The 13,874-nt window shown below is 42.6% G+C and overlaps 1 protein-coding gene across 1 annotated transcript in view; it reads left to right on the top strand.

Moving 5' to 3' along the window:
- Positions 1-13,598, top strand: part of PCNX2 (pecanex 2) — a 149,383-nt gene extending 135,785 nt beyond the window's left edge. Inside the window, exons 29-34 of the mRNA XM_065631048.1 lie at positions 2,916-3,060; positions 4,267-4,497; positions 4,845-5,119; positions 6,152-6,336; positions 10,855-11,303; positions 13,380-13,598. Of these exons, the coding sequence (XP_065487120.1) occupies positions 2,916-3,060; positions 4,267-4,497; positions 4,845-5,119; positions 6,152-6,336; positions 10,855-11,303; positions 13,380-13,553 (1,459 nt within the window). The 3' untranslated portion in view covers positions 13,554-13,598. The remainder of the gene's footprint in view (positions 1-2,915; positions 3,061-4,266; positions 4,498-4,844; positions 5,120-6,151; positions 6,337-10,854; positions 11,304-13,379) is intronic.
- The last annotated feature ends 276 nt before the right edge of the window (positions 13,599-13,874 follow it).

The raw sequence follows: 13,874 nt of genomic DNA, 5'->3' as shown, positions 1-13,874 counted from the left end.
CCTCATTTCTGCACATTGGAGAGGCCGACGGTTCCCACACGCCTACTAGTCTTGTTCTAAAATAGCTCACTGTCGTGACAACAGCTTTTCAGGTTCTTAGCTCAGAGGGCTAGCAATGTTGCCAGAAATAGTAATGTCTTTTCCTTATTAATGTAGTTTCTTTGGCATCTTAACTAGTTTTTAAAATATTTGGAACAAGCCTGTTACTACAGCAGGTTACTGAGGTATGTTAAAACTGGGCCAAGAAAGTAGCAACAACCTTGAGTCAGGCCTGAGATCAAAGCTGTTGTCTTTACAGCTTCCTTCTAATCTCATTGGAGTCTTCAGGAGAGAGCATAACAATGGGAAGAATAACAATAGCTGCATTTTATGTGGATTAAGGGCTGCATGTTACAGAAGTAATGGCTTGAGATAGTGTCACATTTTAGGCAGAATGTACCCAAAAGCCTCATTACGATCAGCAGGAGAATAAAAGATGTCCATGGTTTTCTGAATACAGCAATCTTCTCCAGACCTCTCTGGTGGAAAATACGATATATAAAATGACTCTTAGCCTCTCACGACTACTGCCACCACTGCTTTGCTCCTTGTAGCATTCCTATTTGTTCTTAAAAATGCTGGTTAGAGAACTTTATGCAGAGGGATGAGAAATGGATGAGCCTCCGGTAACGAAGCAGAGTGAGAGCTGTACCTGCTTCCCTTGCTGCCTCTGCGGATGCTCAGCTGCAGTTTGCAGAGCTGTCCCAGCCCTGCCCTTGCTTGCAGCAGGTACTGCTGCTCACAGCAGCTGCTTCAGTATGTGCTGATGCATGTAAGACACTTCGATGTGAATGCAAACTCTTTTGTCTGCTCTGGTGTTCGGGTTTGGCTGTGAGAGCCTCTGATGATGTAAAAAACAGTTATCTCTCTTGCCTTCTTCCCTTCATCGCAGCCAGATTTTCAGAGCAAATACAGGGGTGTCACATGGGGGAAAAATTATACTACAGATCATCATTAGGTTCAGGGTAGTTTTTCCAGTTTCATCCTAGGAAGAATATTTAGATACAGAAGTGTTTTTTCCAGGCAAGGATTCAGCTGTGTATGCTGGATGTTGCCTAGTGGGTGGGCGAGTGGAAGGACCCGTCCCAGTTTCTGGCCTTTTCAAAGGAGATGATAGTCACACGCTTCACCACACTGGCTGCCCTCACCACTTTTTTTTTGCCCCAACTGGTTTATCCGAGGGCTTTCCTAGCTATTAAGCAGGATTTGGGCATACTACCATCTTCTAAACTCTGGAGATGATTGATTGAAAGTCAGTGGGGATCAGGACCTGCTCCTTGAAGGCACATGATAAATCCCATGGAAATCGGTGCCTGAATGTTTTGAAGATGCGAGTGTAAGTGCCTGTCTCACATGTAACTTAGTACTAATAAATGCAAATCAGTTAAAAATTCACAAGAGCTTCCCTGTACTCTTGATGTTCCCAGCAGCGACAGCAGCCCTGCCTTCCTCACTGGCCTCAGTCCCACTGATTAGTTGATTTGTATTACATGGTGCTTTCACGGAGAAAATCAGTATCCAGCTGTTTTTCTGGCAACAACATATATATCTTTCAATTTTAATTTCTAAAACATGCAACCCACCAAGGGCAACATAGAATGTGTCTGAGCTGATGATCAGCCAAGCAGTCTCCCAGTCTCTCCTTACTCTGTCTTGGAGAAGAGAAAAAATTTTCAACTTTTTTTTTTTTTCTTTTCCTAAAATAATTAAGAAAACTCAATTATGTGGAAAGATTATGTGTTCTCTGGAGGAAGCCTGGGCGGTAATGAAAACCACTAACATCTTAATGCAGCTTCTCTTCAGAGCCTTTACTATCTAAAAAGTCAACTGTTATAAGAATGAGTAAAAGCTTGCCAGGTAGATGAAACCGTGTCCTGTGGGTTTGCAAGAGTTGCCTGTTTTTAACATATGGTTCTGTTTTCCTCAATTTTTAGTTTGATTCTTAGAGCAGCCCTAGGACAGCAGTCCTGCCATGAGCGTTATACAAGTAGCTGTGGTGTCGTTGCGGGAAGCCTGTGATTTGGGGTGCACACTGGAACTGAAGGCTGGTTTTTTCCGTTCCCAAAGCCCTCGCACAACCATTTTCTAACAACTACTCGATGTTGTACCTTTTTACCTGTTCCTTAAATCTTGGGTCCAGGCAAACCGTCACCTAAGGTCAAGCAGAACTGGTTACATCTAGTTTCTTGTACTAAGAAGAAAAAAGAAGACTTGGTATGCATTTGCTTTAGGGCTCATGGTTTCAATACAAAATGCCTATCATTTGATTCATGCTCTCACCTGGTTTGCTGAACAGTTCCTGAAACTTAGTATTTTTCTCAGTACATCTGGTTTAATGTTCATGTCTGGGTTTGAGTTTCATGACAAAAAATCTCAGACTTGCTAAAAATGTCTTTTACTGCTGTGTTGTTTTGTTTCGTTTTAATAAAATTTTTTACCTTGCAAGGAGAACTGCTAAGTTACAGGGCCAATGAATAAACTTCCAAATGAGGAGGCAGCTTCTGCTGCCTGCGCAGAGCTGGCAGAGCAGCTGGCACTCGACCTGCTCTCTTTGGCCCAGCTGCAGAGCAGCAGCACCCCGAGGCACCCCGTGACCCAGCCACCATCCTTAGGACATCCCTCATTCCAGGTGCCACACTCATTTGGTGGCCAGTCATTTACAGTGCAAGCAGAAGGAAAGCCACCTACCCCGAGGAATGGGTTTTCATTAGAAATACGCGATGTGACCCCTGCTTTACACCCACCGCAGGAGCTGACCCCATGCCGGAGGGTCCCCGGTCACTGTGCGGCTCAGCCCGTAGCTGAATGACAGGCAGGGGTCTGGCTTGGTGAAACAGGAGTGACGTCTGAGAGTGACCCCAGTCTTTCTCTTACAGCTTGGACTCTTTTCTGTATGGGCTCCACGCACTGTTCAAAGGAGACTTTCGGATAGCAGCGAAAGATGAGTGGGTCTTTGCAGACATGGATCTGTTGCACAAGGTTGTTGCCCCGGCAATCCGAATGTCTCTGAAGCTACACCAGGTAGGGTCTTTTTTACATTTTTATTTTTAGCTTTAACTCTTGTATCTGTTGTCTTAGAAAAACACAGGAAACTTTAGAAACTGTCCAAAGGGAAAAAAAAAAGAGAGTAATTCTTGTCTTATTCTGAGAAATCCCCTTTACCAAAATGGAAAAGTTTGGCATTTATTTCTTTTACATTCACTCAGTCTTCTTTTCTGTACCCCCTAGCTGCCCATTTGAAACCAATCATACTGCAGAACTTAACCCTGCATTTTTCATCGAAACAAAACTGTCAGTCACGTCATGTTTTACTTGCATGGATACTATAAAGATGGTTACTAGACTGAAAAGAAATACGTTAATTAGACTAATTTCATTGCTAATTTAGCAATCCTTTTGTGAATAGCCGTACACATGTAATGCTTCCATATGTTAAAAGACACAGCTGACAGGAGGAGAGTGTTTTGAAGGGTTCATGTCACAGCTATTTGTTTGATGATGTCAGGCTGATTCTGACCCCATTCTGTTTTCAGTTGTAAAAATCTGGCACATCTCCACTGAAGTCACTCCAAGTTCTTCAGGTCAACCCCTGTATAGTTTGGAGTTGATTTAGTTCTTGCTCTGCCATGTTATGATTTAGTATCATGTGCTTTTATCATGCATGATATTTATAATTGCTCTGAATGTAACTGAAGGGGAACTGCTGTGAATTAATATCTGAGAATTTGACACAATAATTTTATGAATGTTATTGCTGGCAGTGTTGCTGCGTGACAGCTAAAGTAGTAACACAATATTGTGATATCTGCTGATGGATTGTCTGTCTGTGCTTTTCTTGATGGTTTTCGTGAATAAAAATAAGGATTTTCACAAGAACTGTGGAATGCTCCGGGTGATTCTGATCTCCCTCCGACTTACCCAAAAGCTCTGCCCCCCGTGGTTTCCCACTTTATAAAAAGAAAGCAGATAAGCTGGCATTCTCCGAGTGTCTTTGTCCAGTGGAGACATGAGTTCAGAACAGGCTTCAATAAAACAAAAATTGTACCTTTCTTTATTACTGTTAAATTAATTGTTCTGGCTCCCCAAAGACGCGCTATATCAAATGGCAAGTAACTTGGGGAGGTCAGCTGGCAAGTGTTTGAAAAACAGGGTTTTGTTTACTGTTAATAGTTTCTGTGTTTTCACAAGTATACCTGACCTTCTCAATACTTTTTCCTGTACTGCCAGGACCAGTTCACCTGCCCAGATGAGTATGAGGACCCAGCAGTTTTGTATGAAGCAATCCAATCTTTTGAAGAAAAGGTTGTGATTTGTCACGAAGGGGACCCAGCCTGGCGCAGCGCTGTACTGTCCAACAGAGAGGAGCTGCTAACCCTGAGACACGTGGTAGATGAAGGAGCAGATGAATATAAAGTTATCATGCTCCACAAAAGCTACTTGAGCTTCAAGGTTATCAAGGTACATATACCATCTTTGTCATGCTGCAGTAATTTAGGGCCATAGTTGCTGACACTATTTCTGAGTAATCTGGCCCAAAGGAGAGGCTGATTATCGTTGCTGGAGTAGGGCCTGGAGGCCAGAGGAACTCCCCTCAGATCACTTCCATTTTGCAACCACGTTTGCATATCAGAAATAACATTCCAGGTTTTACCAGGGAATAGCTGCAGAAGTTCATAAAACCTGTTGGCGCAAAGACATGAGGTGTTCGCACCAACAGCTGCTGCCATTCTACCCAGATCATGTAGTTTTGCATCTTAAGTAGCAAACGTTTTCACGTGAGCCACACTTATTTTCCCTGCCTGTAGGTTAACAAGGAGTGCGTCAGAGGGCTTTGGGCTGGGCAGCAGCAGGAGCTGATTTTCTTGCGCAATCGGAACCCGGAGAGAGGAAGCATCCAGAACAATAAACAGGTCTTGAGGAACTTAATTAATTCTTCGTGTGATCAGCCACTGGGATACCCAATGTACGTTTCCCCGTTAACCACCTCGTACCTTGGGACACACAGCCAACTGAGGAACATTTGGGGGGGACCTGTCAGTTTGGACAACATTACAAAGTGGTTCCGATCCAAATGGTTAAGGTAGGTGTTAAATTTTGGTTACGCAAGTAGAGACCCTGCAGTCTCGGTTCCACTGTATTTCCTGTTAAGAGAGCAATTATCTACTGTTATCAATGAGTAAAAAATTAATTGCAGATAACTCAGAATATTAAAAAAACGGCCCTACAGATATATCAGAAAGCAAATTCATTCACTCATTCATGGCTTTTGTTGAACACATAGAAAGCTTTGCTTAAGGTTCATTATCAAACCACTCAGCACTACAGGCTTTTCTCTCATTCCAGAGAATTTTACTGTTTATGCCGTGTAAGTAAGGGTGTCTTTTCTGCAACTCAGTGACATGTCAGAACATGAGTGACCACGTTGGTGGGTTATGCCCCAAAGCTTTGGCAGTATAGATGATCATCCCCAAGTAATTGTTCTTGACCAAAACACATCTAAAAATATACTATTACAATCCACTACAACTGCTTGACTTACCCTGGGTAAGCATGATCAGTATCTGACACCTTCCAGCTCTCTTTCCTACATGTACTTTTCATAGAGCCATAGCTCAGTCTTGTTCCATTCTCCCCACCTGCCCTATCGCCACTGTGGCTGAGGAGAGACAGGGGACTATGGGGACACTATGAGAGCCAGCTTGCACGCTAAGACCTATCCTAAGATTAAATCTGGTGGTTTAATACCTTAGTTTCCCAGCATGCATCTCATTCTCACTGAGCTCCTTCCAGCCAACTCCACTTCTTTGCTACTTGGTTGCCTCATGCAGAAGTTGTTCTAGAGACCAATGTAACATTAGATAAAGAATCCCAAGGTTTTTCTAGGCTCCCAAGCCACTTCACATAGAGAAGGAAAAGATTTAGTATGTATCGTGTACAATTTTGTTCCAAGTAAGCTTTACCACGTCATTATCTTTGTCATCCCATAAAATGTCAAAGGACCTGCGGCAGTACGAGAAAGTACAATTACACATTGTGAGGGCATCCAATCTTGGTGGCACAACTTCTCATGCATAGTAAGTGTCTGAGCATGTGTGCGTGTCCCTGCAAACAGGATGCGGAAGGACTGCCACGCAGCTCACCACGAGAGGGGAAACATTGAAGAGGTGGACAGTGCAGGTGGATCTTCGTCCAGCAGCAACTCCACGGGCAGTTCAAGCCAGAGCAGCAGCTCACAGCCCACCAGAGATGGCACCCCTCAGTTGCAAGCTTCATCTCAGGAGGTCCACCAGCACGCAGGTATTTGTACTAATTTACTTTTTTTTTTTCTCTGTAGTGTTCTCCTGAGGAGCCACATAGGTAGATGTTTTCGAGGTGTTCTCATATCCAGTGGAAAACTAATTTTAGAAAGAGGGAGCTTTCTCTTTCCTAATGACCAAGCACATGTAGGAGATGGCTTCCTGATATTGTCCCAGGTGTTTACTGTGAGGGTATAAGACAAATGTGATTCACCAAAGCTTCCACTATCAAACTCCTTTATGTGTAACTTTTGGACTAGGAGGTGCCCCTAACAATGCTAGAATGAGAAATGCAGATGCGAGGGAGCCCGTACCACAGTGAGCCTGGCCTTATTGTTAGCTGGGAAAAACCGAAGTGAAAGTATGCAAAAATCTTAATTATCTTGGAAGGGCCATGCTGATTTATTTGAGGAATTGGCATGGCTGTTCATCAGTGCGTGTAGAGAACAAATAGGAAATAACTTCTCATGTCTATATAGCAGTTACCAACAGGAAATTAAATGTTGCCAGTCATTCTGTCAACCAACAGCTGAGCCCTTCATATTAAATTATGGATTCAAAAGTACTTCAGACATATTCACAAGGTAGAACTACTGGCCCTCACATTGGAAATATGCATTACATTTGGCAGTGTGTCACTGTGAGAGCTGTCACTGTGGGATCAGGGCTTGTAATGTAAAGCCAATTAACTCAGCCTTTTAACAAGGGTAGTATTACTGTATAAATTAAAGCAGAGAAGCAGAGGGGTGTGACACTTGTTTGCTTCCCATTAGGTCATTTTGACCTATCATTAAAGATAATGGCCAGGACTAGAGAAGATCTTGCCCTGAATATAAATCATGTTGTAAAAATAAAATGACTGCTGCTTTTAATTGAGTCTATCGTTAGAGGAATCCCCATGTGCACACTCATAACTTGACACTGCAGTAATCAGAATGGCAAACTAAATTGTAAAATACTGATCCCGAGCATGCCGTACAAGAATGAAAGTTAATTGTGAGTTGTTTAAAAGAAGGTATTGGGTGCCTGGAAAACCACAATCAAGAGAGAAGGTCACACTTAGTTAAGAAGAGCAACTGGGCTTGAGGTAAAACGAAGAAACACACAACCAATGCAAGAAGTGGAAAATAGCAAATGCAAATCAGTATTCAGTCCTTGGAGACCGTTGATAAGAGAAAGCGAATGAAATAAGAAGCTAGCACCATTAGAGACAAAAAGATGAAAGTGGGCTTGTGGCTGTTTATTTCTAAGGAGTACTTGAAGCAAAATAAATCCTCACAGTGGTCTCGATCTATCACTATATAGAAAAGCGGAGTTGCCAATAATGTAGAAATGAGAAACGTCTGGTTGGATTGAGAAAAACGCAGATGATCTATTTCTGTGATCTGATCATGAAGTAGTTCTTTCCATCCTAACAGCGACAAAGAACATGAAAGGGTGGCTATCAAAGCTATATGCTTAATTGAGCAAATCCAAATGACTCTCATTCAAGGAGGTTTTTACAAGAGCTGTTTAAAACGCAATCTCTGTTTGATCTTCAATAAGTATCGGAACACTACGGGAGTAACAGAGGACTGGGAAATAACTTACACTGTGCCTGTTGTTTAAAAAGACCAAAATGGATAGGGTGACCTGGGTAGCGCATGTCTGTCAGTCTGACTTTGGTTCAAGGACACTGTTGGCCTACCACACACAGTCCTAGTGCCCTGATTTAAGAAAGGCAGTTTTAATTTGGAAGGAGTTCAAAGAAGAGCCAAAAAATGATCAAAGATCTGGGAAATACACCCTGCAGTGAAAGATTAAGAGCTTTCAAACAATTTATATTGTCAAAGATGCTTTGATCATAGTCTGTAAGTACTTACCTGGGAAAAAAAGGTGACCAAAGACAGTTGATTCAAACAGACTTGGATATAACAAAACTTGGATATAAACAAATTCAGATTTGAAATCAAGTGCACATTTTTAACAGTAAATAAACAGTCAAACAAGTGACTAAGGGTTAAGCTGGATTCTCCATGATTGGAGATATTGGATTAATTTCTTAGAAATAATCGTAGTAATTGGTAATACCATACAGAAATTAATTCCAGGAAGTTCTATGGCCTGTGCTGTATAGCACAGCAGACTCCACGATCACAGCAATCCCTTCTAGACTCATAATCTATGAATCAAGTACATTTCCTGTTTTCATATTTCATATTTCATTTTGCAGCCTGGTGCCACTGAGTCTGCAAAATGCAGCGAAAGCCCTGTATAAAAAGTGCAACCAAAATCAGGAGCATTGGAAACGTGTGGGGTTCTGCCTCAAAAGTGTCTTTATTTCATGATGCAGTTTATAGAACAGCCTTTGTTTCCTAAGTGTTTTCAAGGACAGAGTTATTTATGTGTAGACGCGGGTGGTCTCCTGTCCAAAGCTCTAACCACTGCATTTGGGATGAATATAGAATACTTTTGGACAGGGGTCAGCTTGGCAGTTTAAATCACACACAGATGTTTGGCCACGTTAGCCCCACGTTAGCACAAACTAACACACCGCAGCCCCTCTGTTCTTAATTCCAGTCTGTTCAATTTACTTAAGAAGGGTAATGTATTAAAATAACCGTCAGATGTAGAAACCAAAGCACTTAAAACAAAACTGCGGAGCCTGAAGAACCTGAATCCCTGGGGAGGCCTGACCCCCAGTGTGTGCCCTCACTGCTGATCACCTCTGAAGCACAGGGGACGCTGGCAGCGTGGCACACGGGAGCCATGCGCACCTGTCCCCCAGCTCCGAAGCAGAGATATTGGGGCTCTTATTACAGAGAATGCTGCTTTGCATGCCACCTTCGGAATATTTTTTTTTAAATTTATTGTTTGGAGCATAAAAGTAGAACTAAACATATGTTGTAAGTGGGGTGCGAAAGTGTCCAGTGCTTGCCAAACCAACTAGGTTTTAGTCCAGCTAAGGAGCTCCAGTTAGGTTGCGGCCCAGCTCTGCCACCTGACTCGACACCAAGTTACCTAAATTCTCTTTGCTTCAGCCTCTGAAAAATGGGGCTAATGATACCAGCCTCTGGAAAAGCAGGTCTGTGGATTTAAACCAGCATGTTTCAGCTATATAATATAAATAGTTTGGATATGAAATCCTGCATTACTGGAACCCTCATGAATTCAGCAAACAGTCATGTTTTTAGAAGACAGTGTGAGATATGTATTCCTTTAGGCCTGCAAAATTTCAGTATCTAGAGGAGTTTTGGTGCATCTCTCTCCTCCATAGTTCGGGTGTTGGGAAAAACCAAAGCAAAACAAATTACCAACAACCTGGAAACACCTGCCAGCAAAGCTTGTTTCTGCATTGATGATGGCTCTCAACAGATTTTTCTGGCATCAACTCCCTACCCCACAGCTACAGCTAGGAAACCAAAATGCCAGTTTGTGTTAGTGTTTGGAGGTTCCTGGAAAGCAGAAAAGCCAAGGAGGCGCTTGCGTGACTGGGTATTCTCTGTGTAAGCCTGGGTTAGAGCCTGGCTGCAGAAAAAGAAAACTTTTGGGGCCTGTGGCACCTGCCAGCCCAGTGCGTGCCATTTGCAGAGTGCCTGGGTGCAAGCAGGTATCTGGTGGGTTCACTGGCCAGTAGTTGATTTGGTTTTCATTCCATGCCTATTTATATATGCAAGCATAAGAAATACAGTAATTATTTGTTTGAATGACATAAGGCATTGATATAAAAGTTAAAAATGGGGGTGTATGTGTACATGAAGATAGAAGTTGTCCAGGCACGTCAGAATAGCTTATCTCATCCACTCTCTGTATCCAACAGTGGCTGCATAGAGATGCTTCACAGAATGGGGCAAGAAACTTATGCGGGTTTCATTCAGACCTCCAGTTGACTACTCTAACTGGAAGTGCTCACAGCTTCTCAGTCTGTGATCTACTGTAAATATCACTCTCACAACTCAGATATAGTTTAATATTAGTCTTTAAAACTGTCTTGTGGTTTGAATGCTGTAGTCTTCCACTTAGTTGAATTCTCAAATTCTCCTTCCCCATATGCAGGAATAATTCTTTTTAATGTGCTGTTGTTTTAACTCACAGTTTTTTGGTTTTATTTTTGCATTTAATTATACCAAGCCATTTAAGATGGATATTCAACATCCTGTACTCTAGTGTGGTTGTCCAAGGGGAGTGGAGTTACAACAGCACTATGCTTAGCCGTTCACAGGGCAGGTTAAAATGCACGTGGCAGAATAGGTGTGAGCCTGTGATTAATTTCCTTGGGGTGCCTTCTCATTTCCTTTTCTTTTGACCCAGTGCAGAACTACTGGAGCTATTCTGACCAAAATCCAGAATCCCTATCGTGGAAAACACGGACAGGTTCATAAGTTTAGCAATGCGTTATCTGTGTTATTTTGGGGTTTCTGTGCTGATAAAAGCAGTAGTAATTTGCCAATAGTAATGTGTACACATGGGACACTGTCAATAGCACAGATTTCACCAGGATGCCACTTACCTAAATATATTATTAATCTTTCTTTTAAAGGCAGGAGAAAACCCAGGAGTCAGTCCGTCCAGGCACACACTGCTTTAAACCAAAGGCCCCCTTCTTCAAGTCACTCTGGACCAATTGTAGAAAGCCGCCAGCCTTTCATCCAAACATCTACATCTGCCCACGAAATTGCCCAAAGGCTTTCCAGCAGTCAGCTGTCATTCCACAACTCAGCAACATCTGTGTTTTCCCAGCCCCCCGCTGTTCCTGTTGCTGGCCAGCTGACTGTGCAGGACCGAGCTGCAGCCATGCTCAGGTCCAGCCTGGCCTCTTCCACCAGCTCAACTCTCAGCCTGCTGTTCGGCAAAAGAAGTTTTTCAAGTGCTTTGGTGATTTCGGGGCTCTCGGCTGCTGAAGGAGGTAACACCAGTGACACCCAGTCATCCAGCAGTATGAATATTGCCATGGGTCCATCTGCTAGAGCAGCAAGTCAAGCAACTCAGGTAAGGCTGCAGCCAAAATAGCAGTGCTAAGCGTCAGCTTCTGTAGTGCTCTCCTGCCAGGTTCCTGAACTGTCCTCACCACTGTTTGGTTTCTTTCCTCACTGGTCAGAAACTATTATTTTCCAAAACAACATCAGGATTTGGGGATTTGTTTTGGATTTTGCTGCATCACAATGCAAATGAGACTGTTTAATATTAGTGTGTATATGAGAGTGATGTATCTGTAAGTAACTCACAGGCTGGCTGTTAAGCGTGGACCTGAAATTGCAAACTGGAGCGAAGTCCTTCTTCCTTTCACTCAGACCAGGGACTTAGGTCTCAATTTTCTGCAGCCTGGGTGCTGAGTACCATCATAAGCAGAATTATTAGTTCCTTCCTGGCTTGCTTAAGCAGGACTTAATTATTTGTACAAAGAGGAACGGTTCCCACTGAACTTGTTCTGTCCCTCTCTCTGACCAGAAATTCAGTCCAGGACCTGAAAACCTTGTTGCTGAAAGGGTTAGTCAAAGGAAGTCCGTAGGAAAGAAAGATTTCCTAAAGGAAACCTGCATGCCCTGTGATTCAGCATTTTCTAACAGCAAAACAGTTGCACACAAAGAACTTCCAGCCCTCTTCCCAGGAGGGGCCCAGTTCTATTCCCATCTTCCCTGGAAAACTTAATGCACATAGTAGTGTTATTGTTTTATTGTCTACTTAAGCATATTTATTTAACTCTGGTTGCCATCAATTGCTTTCCTGAATTTTGGAACTTTCACCTCAGCACTACAGAGCCATAACGTGAGAAGATGGATTAAAGAGCAACTGCAACTAAAGGTTGAGTGACAAGATAATTAAGACTTTCACATTTGGCATATCAAAATGGAACCAAATTGCCAATGGGAAAATTGTGGATAAAGTCCAAACCACTTCCCTGGTACTATCATTCTGAACTGTGTATAACTTCCCCAATTTTCAAAGAATTCTCCAAACCCCAAGTAAAATAAACTCCTTAGCCTATGTGTGTTTTGCTCTCAACTCAAAATACCATGTATGGTACCGTTCCCTGGAGTTTTGCCGTGAACTTCAACAGAGGTTGACTGAACGTTACTAACCTGGGTCCAATCCTACTTTATTACTCTAATGAGCATTGATATTTCTGCATGTACAGCTGAACATATCAGATGACAAGGCATAATTCCAGCTCAAGAGTTTACAGCCTAATTGGCAAGAACTCAGCCAGTCTGCAATACCAAGTAGTAATGGTGGGATTCATCTTGTCCAGCTTTAAGCCATCTAAAATTTAGGCATGAAGTCTCAGTAGATTGTTGGTGTGGCCTCTGTACTCAGTGGAGAGGACAAGCCACTTCACCCTTACAGCTGTCAAGAGGAAATCTTCCCCAGGACACTCATCTCTCCCTGCCAACCACTGGCAGCCTAGATGATACACTTAAACTACATGATTAATTTAGATGAGGCAAGTCCTTGTCAAAGTAACTACTCAGAATCCAGGTGCCTATTTGATTGGAAGTGGTAAGGAGGAAGTGTTTTATTTAAACATTAACACAGCACAGTTCTGGAAAGCTTTTATACTAATAAGGTCCTTACAGTGGGGTGACACTGCACATAACATTTTCAGACTGATAGTTGCATTCCTGTTCTGATGAAAAGGTTTCTTTGTAAGTTGGATTTAAATTTTGGTGTATAAAGCAAGCCCCAGAGCAACCTGATTTAACTTCTTAGAAATCAGCCCTGCTAGGAGCAGGGGGTTTTGGACTGGATGACCTCCAGAAGTCCTTTTAAATCCAAATTATTTTACAGCTTTCTATACATGTACATCTCTGGTACTAAAAGCTCTAGCTCCTAGTCTGCTTTTCCTTCCAAATTTATGCGTTACACAAAGTGTGACAAGTACCTCTTCGCTCTTCAGAAGTCCCTTGTGAATAATGCATGTTAAGAATCCCAAGCAGTGTCAAAGAATGACATTCCTAAATCAAATTTTAACTTTTTCACCTGTCACTTCAAAAATAGCTGAAGTATTACTTAGAAATTTCCTAAACTGATTGACTTCTCTCTCTCTCTTTCTTTCTTTCTTTCCAGCAACTTACTGAGACCTGTGAAGCAACTGATGCTACAGAACCCAGACCGCGGCGAGAGGCAGGTCTGGCCCATGCCATGTTCGTCAGTCAGAACCTGGAGTGCAGAAGGGCCAGCCAAGAAGATATGGCCCTGGAAGACACGGCTTCTCAGCAAAGCCTGTCTGAAGAGCAGTAGGAGTATTCCTAGCACAAGGGCCACATGCTTCTTAGAAATAAATAGTTAGGTCAGGGAGCTGTACCTGGGTTTAGGTTCTTTCAAATGTAACAAGCAACCTCCAGATGTTTATTTTTCTAACTTCTACACAAGAATACTGTGGGGCAGATGTTCTTCAGCTAAAGGCCTTGTCATGGGTAGAGTTGGAAGATGTCCTAAAAAACACACAGTGCCACTTCCTCTCAGGTTCTTGTAAATCCCAGAACAATGAATACCACCTGTTTGACATTCCTTCTCCTGGAATGGTTGGAATCACGAGTGAATACAGTGGGAAATATCAAT

The sequence above is a fragment of the Caloenas nicobarica genome, chromosome 3 (genome assembly GCF_036013445.1).
Source record: "Caloenas nicobarica isolate bCalNic1 chromosome 3, bCalNic1.hap1, whole genome shotgun sequence".
NCBI classification, from domain to species: domain Eukaryota; kingdom Metazoa; phylum Chordata; class Aves; order Columbiformes; family Columbidae; genus Caloenas; species Caloenas nicobarica.
This window is presented reverse-complemented; position numbering and strand designations above follow the sequence as displayed.